We start from the raw sequence: 20,038 nt of genomic DNA, 5'->3' as shown, positions 1-20,038 counted from the left end.
TTCTAAATTGTATCTCACTACGCCTTTAGGATTATCACACCTTTTCTCATTTGTGGCCTATGTTTTTACTGTCCTTTACGCATCAAACAGTGACTGCTACACTTTGTAAAACACGCCAAAAAGAAATCCTTCACGGGGATGATGCTTTGCTGAAAAGAAAGCGATCAAAAGACGAACGTGTTTAACCTTTGGAAAGAATCTGTCTGGTCACGCAGTTTGAAGATAAATGGCAGATCTGTCTGTCGTGCCCATTTTAAATGAACTATTATGTGATTTATTTAGCCGTGTGTATAACGAACATTACACTTAAAGTGTTGTTTTAACTCAATAATTTTCATTTCTCAAACTGTAAGTCTATTTGATTTGCATTAAGGCTTTGCCACGAACAGGCCAAATGTTGCTTTTTTTTTCATTACGCACAGCGAGCTTTGACGCATTCTGAGCTCTTATACGATAAAGAAATTACATTTTATGTCTTAACTTTTACATAATTAGCCTTAAGACTGACAGCTTGCAGGCCAATATCTTATAAAGGGATTATTTCTTACTTTACTGCCTCTGCATACATGCACTCGCTGCACAGAAACACTGCTTGCAAGCAATAAGAAAGATTTGTTGCTTCCCGACACGAGAAACAAACACACGCCATAACTTTGCGCCTTCACTCTCCCCATTTTGACACATGCTCTGGCTTTTCTCGTGTCATATTTTAAAAAGGCCACGGCGCATGACTGACCTTCATCTCTGTGCAACCTGAGGGGATCAACGCGCATGTAAACATCAAACGCCTGTACAGCCTTGCAATTAGGAATATTGTTGAAAACCTCTGCTGAGGCCAAATGTACACAAAGAATTCTTCAGTATTTGTTTCAGCACGTAACTACAGCTCTCTAGGCTGGAGAGTAAACGTACTATACCTGCTTCTTTTGTTTAGTTTCCCCACCTTTCGGGATTGCATAAATCTCTGAAATTACAGAGATTACACCGCGCACCTTGACACTAACACAAACCAGGTTTTATAAGGAGGCGTACTGTAACGCTTTTCGAGGGTATTTTTGATTGCATGAAGGGTTATTTGCCTCAAGACTGGACGTCTTAGTTTACTCATTTAAAAATAAATAAAAGTACTACCGATTGTGCCTCACTTGCCCACCCTGCTCAGCTCCCCGGCCACTAATGCGTCAAGGATAATGTTTACCATGGGGAAACGTGCTCGACTTGTTTCCACTGAGGTTCCTCCGCTGGCTGAAATAACAAAAGGTCAGTGGCGAGGGATCAAAGGTCTCCGCAAACTGCTCCATCTTCAGCAACGGACACCTTCCTCCTATCCCCCCCGTGATATAATAGATGTCCACATGAGGACGCATGGCGCTTCATCCGCATCACCTGTTTTTATACCTGTGTATCTGATTAATGACATCACACAACAACTGGAAATTATTAACATTAAATTGCAGGTTGAAATAAATAATTGCACGGTCTTGAAATCATTATTTACAATGCCACGCAGTCAGACAAATTATGTGATTATTACACTAAATCAGATACAATTATTATTTATTTTATTAATGTTATTATTATGAATTAAAATTGAAAGCGCATATAGCCCTGGTTGTTAATAATGATTTCCAGACTACATGGCTGTTACATGCCTGTACAGTTCACAAGCCCAAAGTCGTCCATGTCGAATTGAATTGTTCATACAGCCCGTGAAGGCAACGCATCACTTGTCAGACAAATTGTGTAAGGATAGACTCAAAGCTCCGACTGTAGCTGTCTGCGGGAGGCAGGAAGACTTATTCCCCCATCCCACACGGTTTCTCTGGATGTGGCAGCAGGCTTCTGTACATATTCTGCACACTTGCTGTTCAAGCTTTAAGATGAAGGCACATATATGCAGATTTTACATGCAAACCAAAAAATTAGTAATTAAACTAAATTATATTTTTGTCTTCAAAAGTGGGGTTTTGATGTAATTGTTGTGTAATGGATTTTCTTGATATGCAGTAGGCACATCGCTGAGTGTGTTGTGCAAACAACCATGCATGCTGTGTCCAACGCTTTTACGGTTTATGTGCAAAAATGTGCAACGCAGCGTTTAGGCAACTTCACACAGTCTCACTGAGCCCCATAATCTATAAATCAATGCTTAAAATACATTTTGTAAATGATATCATAATCTGGGTTTATTTCACTTCTTCCAGTGCAGCCTCTGTGGACCCCATCCCCTCCCTCCAAAACAGGGCCTTTCAATAAAGGATATTTTCTTTCTTCAAAAAGTCGTATTACATTTTAGAAATGTTCTTTAAACAATTTAACCTCTAATTGCAACAATATTTAATCTAATTGTATGCAAATAAACAGAGATGGGAGAAATGCACGAACGAAGCAAATGATTTGTTTTAGGATAACTTGTATTTAATGTACTCTTATGACATTTTTATGTTATTCTTATTTTGTACTACACCCTACGGTTTTTTGTTTTTTTTTTAACTTAACTGGGCTCTTAAGAACCCAACGTTTTATTCTTTATTTATATTTACATTGGACCATACATCTATGCGTGCAGGGTGGGGGCTAGATGTTAATTATTGTTGTGATTGGATGTTGTGATGTCATGAGCACACTGAGGCACATTCCTAACAACTAAGTTGAATGGCAATAATGTATTGCATCTTGAATCATCAATATTTTAAATATTCATTAATCTGTCTATTGTAAGGTATTAATTGTGTCATTTGTCTCTTTTGTTTACAGATGTGTTCTGTTAAGCTTTAGTGGAATCAGCTCTCCTCCCAGTTGGAACGTGAAGTGACTTTATTCTGTATGGCTGACCTTGTATCTGTTTATATCACAGCTTTCTTTCATGTCAGAATGTTTGCTTTGGTCATAACTGATTTCAGGAGGATAGAGAAGATCGTCATTGACTCAAGATGATGGAAGAAGCATGTAGGCCAAAAATAATCTTGTGCAGCTTCTTTCTGTCCTTTTTAGTTTTTCTGCCATTAAGGTCCCAAATGAGAAAGACTTTGAGGAGATGGTCACCAACAGGATGAAGTGCAGAGAAACGGAAAATAATTTATTAATATCTCAGCCTTTATCAGGTAAATATGTCAGCTGTTCATCATTAACATGAAAATATCGAGTAAAGACATCTTCATAACTGTAATGATCACCATCTGCATGCCATGGTTCACCCACTTCCTTCCCTGGAATCACACAACCTTCATCCACTCTCACGTATTATTATCGAACATTAAGAATCATGTTCAGGCGTTTTAACAGAAAAATGTGAACTTGCCATAAGGTTAAATATCCACAATTATAAATCATACAGCGGCTCCAGTCTTGTATTCCGTTCTTGCCCCGCAAATATTTGCACAGAAGAGAGAAACTCAGTTTATCTCAAACTCAGTTGGCACGGTAGTGCCAACTGAGTTTGTTTACATCTACACACTGTACTTGCAAAACAGCAATAAACTGTGATGACAGCCGCTCCCACCTCAACTATCTCCTTCATGTGTGAGCAAAGTCACTTAACCACCTTTTTGGTTTTAATTTCCACATGTTCAACAAGTGAAGACTTGAGGGACTCTTTATTTATTTATTTATTTTTGCTCAATGGTTGCCACCACAGTGAAGAGAAATGCTGTGAAAAATACCTGTCCTGAATGTCTTGGACTGGGACTTTCCCACATCATTTGAAACAGGCAAAAGAGTGCGATTTAGTCTGATCGAAAACGTATGAAGGGCAGTTGATGCCTAAACGGTTTTGTCATCACAGCGGATTCACATTTCTCCTCAGTGGAGATCAGTATGATCCTGTAAATAAAAAGTGGCAAATGACCATAGAACAATCTAAAATCAAACGTAAATCAATTGTATGAATCGTCTGCAACATCGTCTATTTGCATATTTTACCTCACCAAATGAATCTCAAACAAAATGTCTCGTAATCAGCCTGTGTTCTTCGTCTAACAGTGAGACTTTAGCTAATTTATAAATAATCAGTAACCGAATTAATACAAAACTGCAACGAACCCAATACGATTTAAACGAGATCTTTTGAAACCAAAATAATTTTACGCTTAAAGGATCGAATGAGAACTTTAAACTCTGGAAATATTTTTGGATTTATCGTCATGTTTTGCATTTATATTCAGCACCTGTCAAATCAGTTTATTCTCTGTAAAGATCGTTGATGATGATGATGATGATGAGAGGAAGTGGGTTCTGCTTCCTCCATCAACCAAACAGTAAATACGTCTGTGTTGAGATTAATTAGAAGCAGGTCACAAATATTATTCCTTCATTAGTGTATTTTTTTTTAAAGTAGTCTGAGCTACCAAACCGCGTTTCAATCTTTCTTTATTAATCACTTTATTTCTTCATCCTACAGGTCTGCAAGAAGTTGACTGGAAGCCTAAAGCATAAAAGAAATAAACTGACACACTTGACAACAAATCAGTTGCATCACTTAGTCCCACAGTTTGAACCCGTCATCATAAGAAAGTAGGCATACATAAAAGGTCATAAAAAATAATTAAAACATAATTTGAAAAGTTAATATTAAAATGTTAGTAAACAACATAATACAATTTCAGAGGTTAAAAAAGACTCTATTGGCTGTTCAGTCGTGTCTTTTCTTTTTCAGCTGTAACTTTATGCAAATAACGTTTTCGATGCAGAACTCAATTAAAACAGCTCAACTATAAAGGTCAAAAACAATAGCACTATTTGGAGCTGTTGTGATTCTTTATGATGTGTATTTAAATATGCCACCCTACATATTATAATGTTCTAAAATTATGATTGTGATTATCATCATATTATCATTAGATCGTGAACAGCAGTGCAGACTCTGTTTTTAATGGAGTGATTTTCTTTTTCGTCATAATCAGATCCATCCGCGTTAAATGCATTGCATCCTGACATCATATATGACTTTGTATCAGTGGGCCTGAACGTCCACACTTCAAAATAACTTTCTCTATCGAGAGAGAAAAAACAGGAGTTGGATTGAAACATGTTGACTGTAATCCGTCAACTGATTCTTCTTTTTTTGTGGTCCCAGAAAAAAAAAGCGCAGGAGAAAACTTTAATCTGCCATAGACGCAGAGCCGCTGTGCCGCTCAGATTCTCCGTGGAGAAAAGCTGCAGAGCTGGGGGTGGGGGTGGGGGGGAATGTTCCCGGTTTAATGTTCCCAGTAAGATCCTGAGGGAAATCCTAGTCACCACTAATAGGTTACGGTGACGCGCAGTGATTTCTTGCTTCACAGAGGGGCTGGAGGTCTGTCATCTCATACTAACTGTCCCCAAACTGACTGACATCTGCAATAAGATACACGCGTGCCGGGAGTGTGTGTGTGTGTGTGTGTGTGCGCGCGCGCGCGCGCGTGCTGTTTTCAGGAACAAGGCCCAGCAGTTTGTCACCAAAACGCACCACTAATCCGGGTTATTATGGCGGAGAGGGAAGTGGTGTCGCCCCCAGCTGTTTGATACAAATAAGATAAGACTATATGAAGTTTTCATGTGTGGAGGCTGCTGCTTTTTTAGAGAAATGCCATCACCCGGCCTTTAAAATAACCCGCACTGATGACTCTAACCTTTTGCAACCCCAACGGCGGTGACACCATTAAAGTCTTTTCTGCAGGTTAGCACATCTCCCGGGCTGAGTGGCCCGGTAACTTTAGTGCGGCCTTAATGAGGACGAACGCGGGTTAACGACGTATGTAGTAGTGTTTCAGAGGCCAGGTCTGGGTTTCAGCAGAGACGGACAAAAAGAAACAATATTTACGACACTTTTAAGCATACATCACTTTGACATCTGTTCGTCTGGCACCTGGCATCCATTAGTATTAAATATTTTATTCCGCTCTAATTTGGAGCGCTCTTTGTAAAGCACCAAGGACACTTGGCGAAATGTAGGCCTATACCTTCAGTGCGCTTTTACGCCACGTTTCTTTTGTGCGGGAAAGTGCAAATGGGGTGTTGATACAGACCACACCGCTGCGTTATGCGCTACATTGGAGGAATCGTTGAGTCATACCTGGATTGGACTTATATTAAATTTCCTCGTCCATTAGAATCATTGCATAAGCGCAGAAGCATTCCTGCAATTAGTCAGTTTTGGGCACTCGAGCGTCAGATTGTTACACAATGTTATTATGTTACTGAGTGATCTGAGTGTTCAGTATCCTCATAAACAAACAGAGGTCGACCCAGAGTCAGATATATAATGTCAGTGAGAATGTGACAAAGCGCAAATCCTCTGGTAGCCTAATTTTGTTATTTAATAAGCCGACACGCAGTCTGCCAGGGAAATAAACGTAAAAGTAAAAGTTAGGAATGATAGAAATTAGATTTTTCCCCCTCCTTAGTAGCCCGGTGACCTACAGTTCAGCTATGTGATGTCATTCTTTCTGCTTAATGAAAAAGAGAGCAGTTCACTGCATTGGAGCAGCACTGAGGCCTCCTTTGTTCGGTACGCAGCGTGGTGACACTCCCAACATGCAAATGGCGTGAGACAGCATTGCCAAGTTTAATGACAGGCTGCAGGTTAGTAAAATGTGAAGCAGCTTTTTTTTTTTTTTGGCAGAAGGATCAGGTACAGTGAGGCGAATGAAGTGCTAACAATAACATCCAGTAGGCTACTTGTTGAGCAACAGATGCAGATGCTGCTAAGATTAAACACATGGGTAAACATCGGTCCAGTTGTTTCCTGTTAGCCAATAAGGCAGAAATATTAAAGCAATTTCTTTTTTTCTTTCTCGGAAGTCTCCTTATGTGTCCTCATTGGTCAGAGTCTTCAGAGGGTCACTGATGCTGCGGAGTAACCAGTAACCAGTGACCAGACAGCCGGTTTATTCCAAAATGCAGTGGCGCCATCTGGTGGACATTTAGGAACCAAACGTCAGTACTCACTGAAGAACTTCAAGGAATAATTCCTTAGAACCAGCTACAAGTCACTGCTGTATAAGAAGGTATTTTTTAATGTCTGTAAGGTTGAATACAGATATTTTTCATTAAAAAAATCATACTTATGTGTCATTATGCAGGTGTATTTATTTTAATATTTCTCTTATGTGTGTGTGTGCAATCCTCCTGTTTTTATTTGTCATTCTTGTGTATGAAAAGTATTGATCTGAATTGTTTTTGCCAGTATTTGGCCTGGGAATGAACAAAATGGATGGATGGAAATTTGCCTTCACTTGCACTGGTGGAAAGTACCAAAATACATTTACTCAAGGTCTGTATTTCAGTACAATTTTGATATACTTGTACTTTACTTTTTGTGACACTTTATACTGCTACTCCAATACATTTGGGTGGAAAATGTAACTTTAATATTCCATTGTTACTTTTCCATATAAGATTTTATATGTAAACGTGATTAATTTTTTAAAAAATATGTGTTAGAGATTAGGCCAAAAGTAAAGTTGTTAAAGATAAATCTCCCTACATGAAAATTTTGCTTACATCTTCATGTATCAGTAATAATTCAATAACATTATATTAATAGGCTTATGTGATAAATACAACACTCTGAATGGGGATATATTGCCTACAATGAGTACTTTACTTTTTATGATTTTGAATGCAGGACCTTTACGTGGAGTATTTTTATACTGTGGTATTGCTACCTACTTACTACTAATCATCATCAAACCAAATGAAAGGTTCTACCAGTTATCAGATTAATCACTGATTGGAAATATCTACAGGCTGCATCCTTTAGCAGTGATTGAACCTTCACATGTTCATGTGCATGTCTGGATGGCAGCTGTGTTAATCCTTCAGGTAAGGACTCAACAAGAGTTTCCCCTCTCACACATCTGCAGTGCCCCTCTGTATGGCATCAAACACCAACTGCTGCACTATGTCAATGAAGGACGAGCTGTTGGGATGTTTCATCCTGTCAGATAATAGTCACAGAGACGATTGGGTAGGTTATTGTTGTGTTATGGTGGCTCAGTGCTGTAACCAGTGGTGGAATGTAACTAAGTAAATTTACTAAAGTACTGTACTTAAGTACAAATTTGAGGTACTTGTACTTTACTTTAACTTACTAATCCACAACATTTCAGAGGGAAATATTGTGCATTTGTCTTCACTACACTTATCTAACAGTTTTAGTTACTTTACAAATTAAGATTTTTGAATGCAAAATATGAGGTTTTGTTCTAAATGAAACTAGCTAAGGGTATGTACATATACAGGTGGCGATGGTGCAATGGATAAGACTATCCCTTTGGTGTGAGAGACACGGGTTCAATCCGCCATTGTGTCCCTGAGCAAGACACTTAAGCTGATGATACACGGAGTAACTTTTAGAGCAATTGTGCAGGACAACGTTGCCATTAATGGTAATGAGTAAAGATTACTACCCTAATCCCCTTCCCCCACCACTCCGCCACCCGCCCCGCACCGCCGCTATCTGTTCAAAACATAGTCAGGCTTGCCACCAGCAACATTGCTCAAAACGTTGCCCCGTGTATTATCAGCTTTAATCCCTAGTTGCTCCAGAGGCGTGCAACCTCTGTATAGCAATTGCAAGTTGTTTTGGATAAAAGCGTCAGCTAAATGAATAAATGTAAATATACAGCTGAAACGATTTTCAATTAATCAACTAGTCGCTTCTTTTCCTTTGAATGTTTTTAAAGGAGTATTTTTCAGTCTGGTAATTCTACTTTTCTTTACAGAAAAAAAGGCATCTGAATACTTCCTCCACCAATAGCTGTAACTACATTGCCCTTCAGGATTTAAATTCAGGCTGAAATGGACTGAGTTCCACCCACAGTTTGTGGTTGGTTAGAAAGGGTTGAAGCAGGGCCAACATGAGGAGTCTGTCTGTCTGTCTGTCTGTCTGTCAGGTTTATTGTGTGGCCGGTAGAGGGCATCCAAGTATCACACATGTCCAACAAGTCGCACCAATGACAGATCAGTCTTACCCTGCTGTTTGTGCTCAGAAGTTAGATTCTTATTTGTTCAGAAAATAAGAGACAAAAAAAAGTTTTAAGTGTTTTTTTTCATAATATTCAGGTTTGTCCTGGAGATTAGCAGAGGCTGATAGCTGCATCCTCTGTTTGCATCTCAGTATGGAACGGGACTGAAATAGGTAAGGAACTGACACGTGTTTGCATGCACTTTTTATCTTCGTACATGTCATAAAGACTGGAGGCTACCAGAAATAACAGTGTTGATGAAACAGTTACTAACCCCAACCCTGCACTTTTATGCTTTCTAAATGCATTATAAAACAAATATATCAGATTTTCCCTTTAATCAAATGTGAAGATGGGAAAAAGAAAGACTATTCTAGTAGCCTTTTGATAATATTACTACTTTGAAAACAGTATTGATTGATGAGTTACTTCTCCTGTTGTAAAAGTTCAACACTGATAATGATCTGAGTTTCAGGAGCTGCAGATCTTCTGAAGATCTGAAGGTCATATTTCTTTACTTTAAAGCGTTATGTTGACATAGACATGTGACAGAAGCAAACACAGGCAGACTTCAAGTTAGCTCAAACCATAGGTACAGTATGTGGTGGTTTAATACAGCCTGGAACTCAATTTTTTATATATATATGGAGTGGGCAGATTTTCTCAGGGTTCATAGTGTTTACTTATATCTATAGGTTTACATGTATTTCCTCTAAAGACTTGTGTGTCGTCATTGTTATTTGGCAGCTTTGTTGCTTCCTACATAGATCCCTCTGATATCATCAACTTAGTATCAACACTGGTAGGCTGTGACGATGGTGGGTGTGGAAATAACTCTGCTCAAATCTAAATAATGTGTATATTTTGTGAGAATCTCTTTTACTTTTTCATGTTTGTTTTTTTTTACATTATCTGAGTTAACAAACTGAAGTGTTGATCATTCATCACTCTCTCTGTGTCCAGTCAGAGCAATAACTGATTACTGATGACTTTATGGTTTGCAGTGTTGAAAAGTAACTAAGTACATTTATTAAGTACTGTACAAAGTGTAAGTGTAAGTACTTTAAGTGCAATTTTGAGGTACTTGTACTTTACTTGAGTATTTATTTATTTTATGCTATTTATACTTTTACTCCACTGCAATTTTTGATAACTTTAACCAAATAACCCCAATATTGTTGATGATTGATAAGAATTCAATCTGTTTATGTGTGGTGGTTGGCATTAACTGTTTTCGGCTTCTGAATGAACCATAACATCAAAAAGTTTGAGAAGACCTGAATTAATGCATCAATAATTATAAACAATTGAATATACATTATTTTGAAATGGGCCATTCTGCATGATGATGCCTTATGAGTACTTATACTTTTTAATGCCAATAGTTTTGTACTTTTACTTACTTAAAATATGAACACATGTACTTGTAACAGAGTATATCTACACTGTTACTTTTTCTTAAGTACTTTTTTTGACACACTTTCACTAAGCAGCACATACACACAGCTGCTATATGATCAAGCAGCCTCACAAGACCCCAGTTTACTGCAGAGAAGGTGGTGTGGCTGCCAAGTAATTATCCCCCGTAGCCCCTCTCCAAAATGCTAATGGTATTTACAGGACCGGGAGAAGGGAGAGGATACCAGTGGCAGGTGCAGCTGCTGGAGCATCATGCTACACTGAGCCACAATACTGCACTGAGGAGTAATAGAGGGGTCATTGTGGGTGTTTTAGGTGACTGATAATCAGTCAGACTGAGATCAGATAAACATTCTGGGCTTTATCTTTGTCTTTGGTTGACGCATAAACTGCAAGGTCGCAGTTTGAGCCACCATATTGTTTAGAATTGGACAACAAAGGTAACGAAGAGGACATAGTGGTGTCCTTGTGTGTGTTAGGTTAAATGACAGAGACTTAAATAAGCAGTGATATCAGATTTAAGAAAGTTAATTAAGAAGAGATTTATTTATATTGCACATTTCAAAACTCAAGTTGAGTCAAGTGCTTCAGAATGAAAGCAGCTAAGCAAAGGTGGAATATAAGAAGATATTCACATCTTCACTACTGTTGTAATGCTTTGTTTACTTGCCTTAAAGTGGAACGCCACCAATTTTTACACATCAAAGTCTGTTTACATGTGTTTGGGAGAACTACTGCATTTGTAAAAAAAAAAAAAAAAAAGTTGTATGAAGCCTAAAGATCTGTTCGAAATCAGAAAAACTGCCTCAAGCACGTCCGAATCAGGCCAGTTGTCTTCTCATGTCACCCCACTTTTTTGCTTCTTTGCACTGGTTACCGATTTCCTGAATCCTTTTTAAAATCCTGCTCGTTACTCACAGGGATTTACATAGCCATTACCAGACTCCATCAGAGAACTTTAAACTCCTCACTGCCCAAAAAGGCCTTTTAAATCTGCTGGGTTATGCCTATTTGCTGTTCCAGAGTCCAGGTTAAGGTCAAGGGGTGATGAAGCTTTTGCTATAATGCCACCTGTCTTAAAACACATGGTTATGGACTTATTTGTGTGTATAATGCAGATCTGTCATGCTACCGCCATATTTCAAATTTGTTTATAGTACTCTTATTGATTGTTTGTCACCTTATGCTTGAGGGGTTATATGTAACCTTTTTAAGGTGGTGTTCTTACATGTGATTGTTTTGTATGGTGTCTTCCTGCAGTGGAAAGAACATTGTGCTCCTTGCTTGAAAAGTGCTGTACAAATAAATTTAAAAAAGATTATTATTATGAAATTACTTTGACATCACATGTATGTAAATTATATATTGGACCAGGATTGGCTTTCAAACTAGTTGTGACGTCACAAAGTCATTCTTGTACATCAGTCTTAAACTCAAATTTAAGATGTGCACATAAACTTCTCGTCTTCGTCTTCTGGTGTCAAACTCTGGGCTTCACTGTCCGGAATGATGTAGGCCTTTGTGCAAACAAAATGAAGTACACCAAATGAAACACATTTTGGAGTGCTGGGGTACTTGATTTGTATTTATAGTTATTAACACTTGAGTAAATCCCTTCATTTGGTTCAGTGTTAAATTGCAGGCGTGTGGTTGATCAGTCTGCAAAATATTCATTGAGGCTCCTTAGTTGCTCAGGTCTGAATCCAGAACCATGTGAGAAAAATCTCCATTTGGCTGAGAAAGGGATTGGGAATGGAGAGCTGAACAACAGAGTAAATATTTGGCAGTGGAGAGCTCTTGGGAGCTGCAGAGGACCCTCTCTGGCTGAAGCCTACAGGGTGTTAAATAGATTAAGTGGCTGCTGGGTCATTGTGGACAGAGAAATTCCCGCTCTTTGGACATGACTTTTCTTTGCCTTTGCGTGTTTTTGCTCTCCAGTCGAGTGCCCCCTGTAAACTATCCACCAGCAAATCTGCGGTACTGTAATCCGCTGATGTTTCTCAACCGCTGGGAGGCCCTAATCAGACACGATGCTTGAAGTGGGGAGTCAGTCCTGTCTGTTTTGTTTGTTTGCAAATTTCATCTTAAAAGTTGCTTTCTTTTTGTTTTCCTGGTAATAACTTGTGCGCCATGTGCGTAAATGTTTTAAATTGGAAGAAAACGAGAGGGAAAGGCTGATTTGGGAGCATTTTAGGGCTCATACACAGGTCACCGACTTTGTTGAACTTTGAAAACGCAAAAGGAATTTAATACGTCCTGAATCACACACGTAATATTGCTTCGGACTATAGACTTGGCGGCAGTAGACGCAGAGCAGTAGATAGTGTCCCAGATCCTATTCAGCCCCATTCAAAACCATGACAACACGGAACAAGCTCGGATTTATCCTGCAAAGTTAAAGGACATTGTGCCGGGGCGTCAATCAGGCATTATTGCGGGACTGAACAAATGCAAAATCTTGACTGGAACAAATGCTTCCAACGGGTCTCGGACGCGGGGCTACATTTTCTCCTTTTGTTCCCCTCCTCTGGTTGGCATGTATTTGTGTTGCCTCTCGTCCGACCACCCAGGACGACTGGGGAGGCATGTCCACCACCAACAACACCACCACTCTCCTCCCCGGCCTCGTGCACCTCGCTGAAGTGGACTAGAGCCGATATTAATATCAAATACGGGGGGGGGGGGGGGGGGGGGGGGGGGGGACATAAGGTTGGATTCACACTTTGCATTTAATACGTTTTATGTGTGCGAAGAGACAAAAAGATAAAAGCCTGTAGGCGTCAGCATGGAGAGGGAATGAAATGACCAAGTTAACATAACATTTTAATATGAAATAAAAAATAAAAAAAAACAAGAAAAAGAATGCATTGCAAGCTACAGTGTTCCCTCCAAGTTCAGCAGCCATCAGCCACTGCTCCAATTTGTCAGAATCTGAATGAGCCATTTTTGGAGGTTTAAGTTTGACATAAAAAATCTTTATTGTACAATTAATTTCCCTCAACAGTACAATTATTACTATCACACTTTATCTATCATACTTTATCAGCCATTATAATTACAGTAGTACGAACTTCTCATATGAAGACATATTTTGTAATTATACACCTATATAGTGTATTATTATCTATCTGTTGTGTTAACATGAGGAGTGTTGCATTCAAACACACATGCCTGCTTATAACACCATTAGGCCTATAGGGAGTTAGAAAAAAGTCATTTAAGTTTTACCGCTGTTTCATTTTTGTCATGCACTATAATATGACAATAAATCATAAAAAAAAAACTTTCCGTGTTGAGTATTTCCTAAATAAGTCAAAAGAAAAGCATGTTTGCGAGTCCTCCACCATCCACAAACGTCCAAACGCCTGCAATTACGCCTCTAATGGACGTATTAGTTAAACCAACTTGCAGGCATCACGCTAATTGCTTACTTTGTATGCAAATGTGGGACACGTTGTTTGGGCGAGGGGGGGGGGGGGGGGGGGGGTGATGTTGAGACTGGCCCTGTTGTCAGTTGCCACCCAAGACGTGATTCAGCTCCAACAATTACCATTATCTGTTCCACAGTTTGACGATACGGGACGAATCTGTAATGATGACTAGTGCTTCCTTCGCTCATTGTTGAACCTCTGAGGTTTCCCCCCCAACCCCACCCCTTATTCCACACCTACCATCACTGGGCTACAACACTCCAGCCATTCAGGTACTCAGCGGAGGAGGAGGCTTTATAAGCGAGCAGCCTTGTGTTTGCAGCTTATGGTGTGCTGTTTGTGTAAACACTGAGCCCAGTGCACACATTGGTTTCCGAGCTGTGTTTGGACTGCGTGTAAAGTGGAGAGGATCCGCTGCGTTTTTGTCCTCCTTGGATAGACTTACTTTTGAGGGCTTTGCTTATTTACCTTTTTTTTTGCGCAAAACAAACCCGGATTGCACACTCGGACGCGATGGCTGCCCCGACCAAATTCAGCTTTTCCGTCAGGCGCATCCTGGATTTGCCTGACCTGGATGCGGAGGCAGCGCCGCGATCCTCCCCGGTTTACTCCTCCTGCTCCTCCAGCTCGCCCTACACCTCCTGGATGGACTGCGACCGGAGTCCTTGCATATGTGAGTGCGTATTGATGAAGCCAAATTTGGGGAATGCAGTTTATTGAAATATTTGGAAACTGGAAATATTGTCATTTTAAACTGAACAGATTTGAAGTGATAAGGACCTTAGCTAGATATGGATATTAGACATGTATGCGCCCTTGTCAGCTTTATTTTAAAAGCTTTGTTTTATAGATAGATAGATAGATAGATAGATAGATAGATAGATAGATAGATAGATAGATAGATAGATAGATGAGAGACCAGTCTAGAAAAAGACTGTAATCACATTATTACATTATTTCTATATGAGTCTGGCCTAACCTCAATTATTTTATTCTACAGCTTCTGATGAAGGGAGCCTCGAGGCCTCCCCCGACTCAACCAAGCCGGAGAACTCGGAGCTCGACAAGAGCAAGAAGAGCAAGAAGCGCCGAGTCTTGTTTTCCAAGGCCCAGACACTGGAGCTGGAGAGGCGCTTCCGTCAGCAGCGCTACCTGTCCGGCCCGGAGAGGGAGCAGCTGGCCCGGCTCCTCAGCCTGACCCCGACCCAGGTGAAGATCTGGTTCCAGAACCACCGCTACAAGATGAAGAGAGGCCGGGCGGAAGGAGCACTGCAGGACTTGGAGATAGCGCAGCCTCCGGTGCTGCGCCGGGTCGTTGTTCCGATCTTGGTCCGGGATGGGAAACCTTTTCACACCTGCATACTTGACACGGAGAAAGCTGGCTGCTTGTCTCCTTCTCAAGCGGTACCCTTCCCCTTAGCCTACCCATCTCTTCAGCATCCGTCCCCCGTCTCTCTTCCTCCGAGGTACCACCAGCACTTTCCCACCGCGGCGGCCTCCAGATTCGCCTGGAGAGACTTTTGGAGCGACTCGGTCCACTTTAATTCTTTCAAGTGAAGGCCTCATTTCAGTGCACAAACTCATTTAGAATAGCATCAAATGTTTTCTGAATGTTTTGCAGATTTTCGAGCAACTTAAACATTTAGATGTTCACCATAGAACGAACGATATTTTGCACATTTTATTTTGATATATTGCGTGTTTTTGTGACTATTTTTAAAATGCTGATAATATTTTGTCATACAGGGGCTTAATGGTGTAGCCTGTAGATGTTTAAATATCCGGTGAGATGATGTATTTCTATGTAAAGAAGTTTAAACATAATATTTGTATAAATAACTTTTGTTGAAGGCAAATAAGATACGTTAGGCTTTAGGCGGAGATAGAAGAGGTAGCTGCACAGCCACTATTAGCCTGAATGTTTGAAGGAATTATTTGTTGTCTTTAAGGGAAACGTTCTTTAAAGGTTTTGACTGTTTAAACTGTTTCTTTTTGTGAACAAAATTATTAATAAAAAGTTTCTCATATTTTGTATGATAAATATTACTGTGTAATGTGATTTATTTTTTAAGCCCCCCCCCCCCCCCCAAAAAAGTGTAGTCTTTAATTAGCATCAATATGACAACAAAACAGAGGCACAAACAAACCTTTTTAAAATGTAATGTTTAAGTTGGGCGTTTCTTATTTATTTGTGTAGTAGAATATTTTTAAAATATTACATCTACCAAATAGGATATTCAATTTAGGCTTTAAGTCTATTAAGTGGTTTTAAAATCAATAATAGGCCTATGTAGTCTAAAAAATATTTAATTAGTAAAATCTAAAATATGTAGCAGGTCATGACAGGGGCCCGGAGGCTTTTATAATGTAAAAAAACTAATTATGCACCCAGAAGCTGAGCAAACATCACTTCTGAAAGGACTGGATTTGGTTAAGCATAAGAATACCCAGTAAACATTATGCCTCTCTCACCCTGTTGTTGTCTGGGCCCATGGGCTGCTTTTTACTTTTACTCAATTAACTTTTGTCATTCTGAGACAAGTGGGATTAATGCAACGATTACACTCAGACTTTATGTGGAAATCTTGGTTTGTGTACTGTAGGTTTGAAGATGATATGATTTCTGTGGGTGCAACAGGCTGAATTAAGGGCAGATGATCAACTTTCTACAAGCACTAATACTAAATACGTTACTAGATAACTGAACAGGTGCAGCTGAGGAGCAAGATACTCTTTTTAGCCATTAGATATGCAAGAAAATTTAGGGTTTTACGTTAGTTTTTTGGTTCATTACGAGGCTTCATTACAAGACAGCAGATTTTACAGTGTTATTGTGTTTCATTGACAGTTAAAAAAACAGCTGTCAAAAACTAACCTCAACAGTGAAATGACTTCCAGTGAAAGAGTTGATTACCATGTTCTCAAAGTTAGAAATACTTCACTGATCTCCCTCATTTCCACACTCATTCAACTATCATGAAAAATATGCCCCAGTGTTTAAAATCATGTCAGTATTTCATCAGTGACGAGGGGGGGCTTCTGCTTTCACGCCCCCTATAATGTTGTTTGCTCATCCTGTGACCCTGCAGCCCCTCGTCCCTGTCACCTGGTCCTTTGTCCCCCTCGCCGGGGCCACCTTGTATCACATATGGAGGGGACTGGCCGAACCCCTCAGCTCGCTGCATCTCGCCTTAAACACTCTTTTTGTCTGCGTGTCTCCCCGTGAATGGACCATTGTCCCTCGCCCCAAAAGGGACCGAGACAAAATCTTTAGTGTTTCAATTCCCGAGATGTTTAATCAGTCCCTGCGACAAATTTATGAGGTTTAACTGCACAATGGTGTTTTAGAGCATCTTGGGGTTTAAGGGTGACAAAGACAGGCTTTTAGAGGTTGCCATTGGTTTTTTAAGTTGGTCAGAGGAATTGTGTGAAAAGGATGGGCTTGTGTTAGCCTGCCCATCCTATAGTTTTACTCACTGGTCTGTCCCCGGGGCCTCTTTAAGGAAAGTTATAAGGTCCACATAAACTAGGCCACAGGAGGAGTTTTGTTAAGTTAACATCTATGGCCCTCAGAGTAAGACAGACGGATAGTATTTTTGAAATTGTAGTGCAGATCATTTTTGGCAAGCTTTTTGCTGTTCCATATTTCATACACTGAAGTTTCCCAAATATTGGCCTTTATTCAACACAATTAGTTATAGTTTATCTTCACCCATTGGCAAACATAATGGTTGTGTATAGCTGTGCAGTTTAGGTTGCATGGTTAGCAAAATATAATAGTTTATATACTCATAAACTGGCTACTCACACTCAACATATTTGTGTCCTCTAGTGAGACTCTGCACCGCTGCTTGATTAAAGGCTCTTTTAAACAGAAACAGAAATCTGGATTTAGTGTTTTATATGTGTTGTATGTGTGTATATGTGTTTCAATTGTAGTTTATTTAGCCTACACTTATTTGGTATTTGCTGTATTTTAAGAACTACGGAAGCTTTTATGTATGTTGGGTATATGATGTACAATGCAGAATACCAAATTAGTCTTTTATTAACTTGTGTGATGTATGTATGTATGAGCTCTGCAATATTTTGAGGTGAAACTTACATTTGATTTAGTGCCTCTTCTGGAGCTCTGAGTGATGTGCTGCCGGCCTAAATTCACTGAACGTGGGTAAAGAGAGGATATGGTTGATTTTATGAAATCAGTCAGAATACAACTGTATTAAGAAATGTGAAGGTTTTGATAACTGCTGCAGCTCAGCGGACCTAAAGTTAATGATGGACCAGTATATAATGGATCCCCTTTAATGGATAATGCAATCAGAGGAAGGGATTGATAGTTTGTATGAAGCTGAGCAAATCTAAAAGATTAAGCAAGGGTTGTTTGGTTAGCATCATTTTCATGCAACTCAACTTAAATAAATTGAAAAAGGTCCCTTAAGATTACTGATGTTTCTCCTTTTTTTTTTAGATAACAGGTGAATGTGTTCATACAGTGAGCCGTTTCCCAACCACTTAAAAAGCATTTTCCACCTTCACCCCATTCTAAAAGTTTACACAGTCAGAAACATCTCAGACTAAACATAGAAATGCCTTGACATACTTTAATACTTACCTATAATAATACTAATACAGTTTTTCCACAAAAAACATTGAATCACCTCATTAAATTTTCTTAAAACCACATCCACTTCTTCTAAGACTTTGGAAAATCCAGAATCTATTAATATGTTAGCTGCTACTACAAAAATGGCGAAGTCTCACCATTATTTTCGGTTCAGCCACAACACAGACTGATTAACATAAAAGGGAAACATATTTATGAACATACTAAACTGATGCTAGTAAATTAAACCCCTTTATTTGTTTATTATTAAAATTTTGGAAGTTTTTGTGTGTATGTTTCCAAAGGTCAAAGGCTAGACTAATGGTGAATCTAATATGGGGTTCCTTCAGCCTATAAAAGCTGTTCAAGCTGTTAATTATAGGTGACATCTTCATAAAATACTTGTGAGAAAGTCTTTGTTGTTGATACAACTCTCCACTAGATGGCGGACTAACACACGGTATCACCTCTCACCTCTTTATAAATGAAACCCAAACGGCGTGGACAGCCAGTGACCCACTAGGGGTCGTGCTTCACTGGAAAACAACACGCTTTCCTCTTAGAATCCCCAACCACAGCTTCTGATTGGGTGCAAAAAGATGGCTGCCCGGAGTGACGTGCGGCTGCTTGGTGTGACATGCGTCAGAATTTTGCTCCAGGGTCCTCTAATGAGTCCTGTTGTTTTCCCTTTGTGGTGTACAGTTGAAATGTCTGCATCATATATCTCTACCTCTTTCAAATGTGACATGATTGGATTGGATAAATTATGGTTTGTTATGAATCGGTCTGACACTGTCCGCACTTCAAACATCATCATCAGCTAAAGTCTCATGTGTGATGGTGAAGATTTACTTCTTTCTTTTATCACCTTCTTCTCAGCATCCTTTTTTCTTTTTTTTCTTTTTTGCAGCTCATTACCTGAACAAGAGTTGGAAGAGTAACATTAGATTTAATAGGGTCTGTTTGGGGGCTGTAGACATTCAGGCTACCATGTAAGGCCTTTAACTGTGGCATAACACAAAAGTAGACCTCAGTGAATTGAAAATAGACAAAATGTAATACCATTAGATCTAATTTGTTATTCTGATATATGTGAAATGGAGACAAGTGTGCGAATATTTTGATCTTTCTTCATTTACCCCTAGAGATCAATTTTGGATTCATCAGCGACATTTCTGTACTTTGATAGATTTGATAAATATTCCTTCCTATCCAGGTGAATTTAATGATATTTTTGTGCTTATTATTCTTTCTCTACAGTGTCGCTGTAGCTATCCTTATGATATTTTGATGTGGACGTAAATAATTTCCAGTGAATTTTGTATCTTTATAAGAAAATATTGCAGTTTTTTTCATGGGATATAATAACAATAAGTAACTTCTTTTTTAATTTCCATCGTAAACACTTATTTTTCCCGTCTGAAGTTGTTCACTGGATTATATCATGCACTAATCAGTTCATAAACAGCAACCTGAAGCCTCGCTAACAAAGGCTCGAGCCTTTGTTGTGTGTCCTCATTATTCTGAGGAATTAGCCGGAACATTTGAACTAATTACTGCTAATTGACCATAATAGCCGTGTGCCAGAACAGTAAAAAGGTACTGATTTAGATGATTAAAACGTCTTGCGAAATTCC

At 39.3% G+C, this 20,038-nt stretch overlaps 1 protein-coding gene across 1 annotated transcript; it reads left to right on the top strand.

Annotated features, from left to right (window-relative positions):
• The first annotated feature begins 13,894 nt into the window (after nt 1-13,894).
• nkx2.9 (NK2 transcription factor related, locus 9 (Drosophila)) lies at nt 13,895-15,789 on the top strand. Its single transcript, XM_038729613.1, has 2 exons — nt 13,895-14,468; nt 14,796-15,789. The coding sequence occupies exons 1-2, from the start codon at nt 14,309-14,311 to the stop codon at nt 15,350-15,352; spliced, it is 717 nt and encodes a 238-aa protein (XP_038585541.1). The 5' UTR covers nt 13,895-14,308; the 3' UTR covers nt 15,353-15,789.
• The last annotated feature ends 4,249 nt before the right edge of the window (nt 15,790-20,038 follow it).

The sequence above is a fragment of the Micropterus salmoides genome, unplaced genomic scaffold (assembly GCF_014851395.1).
Source record: "Micropterus salmoides isolate LMB-PRFRI ecotype aquatic unplaced genomic scaffold, ASM1485139v1 Ms_hic_scaffold_19, whole genome shotgun sequence".
Classification (NCBI taxonomy): domain Eukaryota; kingdom Metazoa; phylum Chordata; class Actinopteri; order Centrarchiformes; family Centrarchidae; genus Micropterus; species Micropterus salmoides.
This window is presented reverse-complemented; position numbering and strand designations above follow the sequence as displayed.

What these genes read in the sequence shown, in the direction of transcription:
- nkx2.9 (XM_038729613.1), top strand. Translation starts at nt 14,309, where the DNA reads ATGGCTGCCCCGACCAAATTCAGCTTTTCCGTCAGGCGCATCCTGGAT. An exon ending in CGACCGGAGTCCTTGCATAT is followed by an intron (nt 14,469 to 14,795) that starts GTGAGTGCGTAT and finishes TTTATTCTACAG; the next exon opens with CTTCTGATGAAGGGAGCCTC.